The 4,162-nt window shown below is 53.9% G+C and overlaps 1 protein-coding gene across 1 annotated transcript in view; it reads left to right on the top strand.

The window, feature by feature from the left end:
• The first annotated feature begins 2,165 nt into the window (after positions 1-2,165).
• Positions 2,166-4,162, top strand: part of ccl19b (chemokine (C-C motif) ligand 19b) — a 10,163-nt gene continuing 8,166 nt past the window's right edge. The window contains exon 1 of the mRNA XM_072515640.1: positions 2,166-2,310. Within this exon, the coding sequence (XP_072371741.1) occupies positions 2,250-2,310 (61 nt within the window). The 5' untranslated portion in view covers positions 2,166-2,249. The remainder of the gene's footprint in view (positions 2,311-4,162) is intronic.

The raw sequence follows: 4,162 nt of genomic DNA, 5'->3' as shown, positions 1-4,162 counted from the left end.
CGCCTGTTCGGGTACACTGAGGGAGAATTCAGAATGTCCAATTCACCTAACAAGCACGTCTTTCGGGACTTGTGGGAGGAAACCGGAGCACCCGGAGGAAACCCACGCAGACACGGGGAGAACGTGCAGACTCCGCACTGACAGTGACCCCAGCCGGGAATCGAACCCGGGACCCTGGAGCTGTGAAGCAACAGTGCTAACCGCTGTGCTACCGTTGGGGCCTACGGTACTTTGGTGGGAACTGAGACCTTCTATCCTGACGTCTCTGACTTGCGGTTGAAAGCCTCAGATTTCTGATTGGCGAGTAGGCTGCTAACCACAGCTGACATTTCAATATCTGGGAGCACTTCGCAGTCAGCAGGAGTGACAGCTGGAGTTAGTGGTGGCTGGGCCGGGCACGTGGCAGACATTCTAGTGTGCAGAAAAATTCCCCACAGAGAGGGAGCTAGTGCTTACATGTGTGAGAATCACAGGGACATGTTTGTCTTTAACCATTGCTGCAGTGAACAGCGGTGAGCAGGCTGAGCTTGTTCGTACAGTTGTCCATTTATCCTTCAGAGAGTTTAGCCAGCTCTGGCTCACAGGCCTGGGCACTGCTATGTTAGCTGCTGCCAGCCAGGGTCTGTGCGAGATCGCCCTAGCATCTTGTTGGATGGCCTGGCAAAATGGCCAATGGCCTGAGTCTTAGGCCCGATGCAGAATCGGATACTTTCAATTAAAGCCGCAGTCAGAACCACAGAACCACAGGCCTGATGGGAAGTCAAACAGCCAAACTCGAATCCACCGGACAGAGACAGAGAGCTGGGGGCAAACAATCCACCTGAGGAGTGGGTGGACCCTGCGAGGGGGGGAGGGGGGGAGGGGGGGGGTGGGGGGGAGGGTAGTTCCTGGTGTCCTGTGGAGCTGCAACCAGCAACTCCATTGGGTGTTGCCCGCCCCCCCCCCCCCCCCCCCCGCCCTGTACAGCAACGTCAATGCCTGAGGGCCAGAGAAACTTTGGGAAGGGGTTAAGAGCAGACACCCAGAGACCCGTCCCCAGCGAAGACCCGACACTGAGGCAGCGGAGAAGGAACAGCTGCGGACCAGAGAACGGAGGGAGGGAGCAAGCGGGCCCCACCCTGGCAGACGAGAGCCCCGAGAGGACTGAGGCTCAGAGTATTGGACCCACAGCTTGATCCAGTTCATCAGCACGGGTCGTATTGAAATCTTGGACATGTTCAGCGGGATTCTCCGCCAGCGGGATTCTCCGCCAGCGGGATTCTCCGCTTCGCCAGCAGCATCCCCGGGGCCAGGGGCTTCCCGGCGGCGTGGGGGGGGGGGAGCCACAATGGGAAACCCCATTGGCCGGCTGCGGGAACGGAAAACGCGCTGGCGGGCCGGGGAACCTCGCCCACTCTCTCTGGGGATAATAACTGTTTCATTGTGCTTGTGAATAAATCGAGGTTGAGTCGTGAACCTATGTCTGCCTTTGTCCACCTCGCAAATAAGGACACCTGGGTAAAACATTTTACGAATCAACTGGTCAGAGTTTCTGATAACTTACTGACAGCAAAGAGGGGAGAGAAAGATCCCACAGCCAACTCTTGTTTCTGATTGCTCGCTGCTGCCACTGGTGGAAGATGGGTGGATAGCGAGCAAGGACTGGGACTATTGGGGGAAACATTGGTGCAGAGGAAATGTCACTGGGCTAGTAATCCAGAGACCCTGAATCACGTTCGGGGGACGCGCGTTCAAATCCCACCATGGCACTGGCACTCAATCAAAGGATAGGTGCAGACCCGATGGGCCAAATGGCCTCTTTCTGCACTGGGGGATTCTAGGGATAGATTTCTGGATGCCAAGATCAAATTGAGCCATCAGGGACCAAATAGCCTATTCCTGCTCCTATGTCCTATATTCCTAAGCAATGTGACTCTTAACTGCCCTTAGCAAGCCCCTGAGTTTGAGGGCAATTATGGATGGACAACAGATGCTGCCTTAATAAGCGAGGCTCACATGCCAGGAAATAATTTTTTTTAAATTCAGCGCAACATGATTAGATCTAATTGTTCAAAAACAGAAGAAAAATCTTTCCTAGTCAATCAACAGTTAAAGTCATAGTGAAACTTCAGCGAGTTGCTTATATATTGGGACACTGTCCTGTGTAACACTCAGAGTAGCTTACGCTGTGATAATCGTGCCAGGCATCAAACTCCTCTCCATCGGGCGCTCGCTTGCTCGTCCTCTCGTGATCCCGAAGATCTACCATCATGAGTCTTCACCTCAAAGTTGCTCTCCTGCTCTGCGCCATCGCATGTCACACCTGCCAAGGTAAGGCTGACTGGCGAAAGCGGGAAACGTTAATGAGCCTGGACGAATCTGTTTGGCACCTGGGCGAGGGGGGTTGGTGGGGGTGGGGTCGGGGGGGGGGGGGGGTGCAGGGGGTTGGGGGGGGGGGGGGTCCAACGTAAGACGGAAGGCAACGCGGTGCTCTTTTTCCCGAACATTCTGCCGTCCAATCAGCTCTGGGGAGGTTACCCTAAGGGCGCCGCGGGAATTTGAGCCGCGGATTCCATCGTGCAATCGAAGGAAGTCCCAGGGTGAACACGTTCCTTCAAAGAAAGTCTTGCCTTTCGATAGCGCCTTTCCCAAACCTCCAGAATCGCAAAGCACCCTGCAGCCGTTTGGAGTGCGGTCACCACTGTAATGCGGGAAACACGACAGCCAATGTATGCACAGGAAGATCCAAAAACAGCACTGTAATAATGATCAGATCATTGTTGTTGTTGTGTGGACATTCTGTAGAAAGGCCGTTTAGGTCCCAAAGGTTAACTCTGTTATTCTCCACCAACGCTGCCAGACCTGCTGAGTTTATCCAGCATTTTCTGCCTTTATTTCAGCATCTGTGGTAGTTTATTTTGATCTGTTGTTGCGATGCTGATTTAACAAGTAAGTATTGAGCAGGATGTCAGGGAGGGCTCGCCTGCTCTTCTTCGGTTAGTGGCCGTCAGATCTTTTATGTCCACCTGACAGGGCTTCACTTTACAGTCTCACGCAGAAAGACAGCACCTCCAACAGTGCAGCGCTCCCTCGGTACTGCAGTGGGGCGGAACCCTGCATTCTGCGCTTTAGTGTCTGCACTGGGGGATCGAACTCACAAGTTTTCAGCTCAGAGATGAGAGTGGCCACTGGCGGAGAGGGTAGAATATTGGGCAGCCCGCACACCTCTCCAACAGCCTCCCATTCGCCGTGTTCAGGAGACCCTGTTGGCACGGTGACAGGAAGATATCCCAGCCCTTGGAGGAGTGAAGGTTAGAAATTCAACAGGCATCCCGGGCGGCAATCTACCGTTTCACATCTGCTGCCCATTACTGAGACGGTGTGAGTTTATCGCGAGGCTTTCTAAAACCACTCGCCAGCCCGCACCCAGGAAATAAATGAAAAACCGACCCCCTTCCCCTTTACATGTCCATCTCTGGTCAGTATCCAAGTGCCTTCTGGTAACAGTGAGTCTTTGCTGGGGCAACGATTCCCCAGCAAGGCCCACTCACTCTCCAATCCTGCGATCGCCATTCACACAGACACTCGGTGACTGTGTGGCTATTCGACTGTGATGGCGTCGTACGCAAGCTCCACCCTGTCCTCAGCCACTGCCGACCCACACCCAGACTTCTCACCCTCTCACTCGATCAGGAGCGCAAAGCCAGGCTCTTCTAGATTTTTTAACAATCCTTGACCCCAAGCCTCTCCACTCTGAGGTCCTCACCCCCCCCCCACCCCACTCCACCTCACAACTGCCAGTCCAACCGCAATTGGTTTAAACTGGCGATGGAGGCGGCTAAAAGATGAGCAGTTTTAGCATGGTGAGTGTAAGAGTCAACCAATTTGCTGTGGGATTGGAGTCACATACAGGCCAGATTTCTACCTGGTCACAGCTCCAAACTACACTGGTCAACTCTTCACTACCACATGACATGGAGTCAATGGGCCAAAGGGCCTCTCTCTCTCACTCTCTCTCTCTCTCTCTCACACTCTCTCGCTCACCTCTCTCTAACTCACTCTCTCTCACTCTCTCTCTCTCTCTCTCTCACTCACTCCTCTCTCCCACTCACTCTCTCTCTCTCATTCACTCTCTCTCCCACTCACTCTCTCTCTCTCACTCTCTCTCGCTCTCTCCCTCACT

This window comes from Scyliorhinus torazame, chromosome 9 (assembly GCF_047496885.1).
Source record: "Scyliorhinus torazame isolate Kashiwa2021f chromosome 9, sScyTor2.1, whole genome shotgun sequence".
In the NCBI taxonomy this organism is placed as follows: Eukaryota; Metazoa; Chordata; class Chondrichthyes; order Carcharhiniformes; family Scyliorhinidae; genus Scyliorhinus; species Scyliorhinus torazame.
The sequence above is the reverse complement of the archived record's forward strand: the minus strand, read 5'-3'. Positions and strand labels throughout refer to the sequence as shown.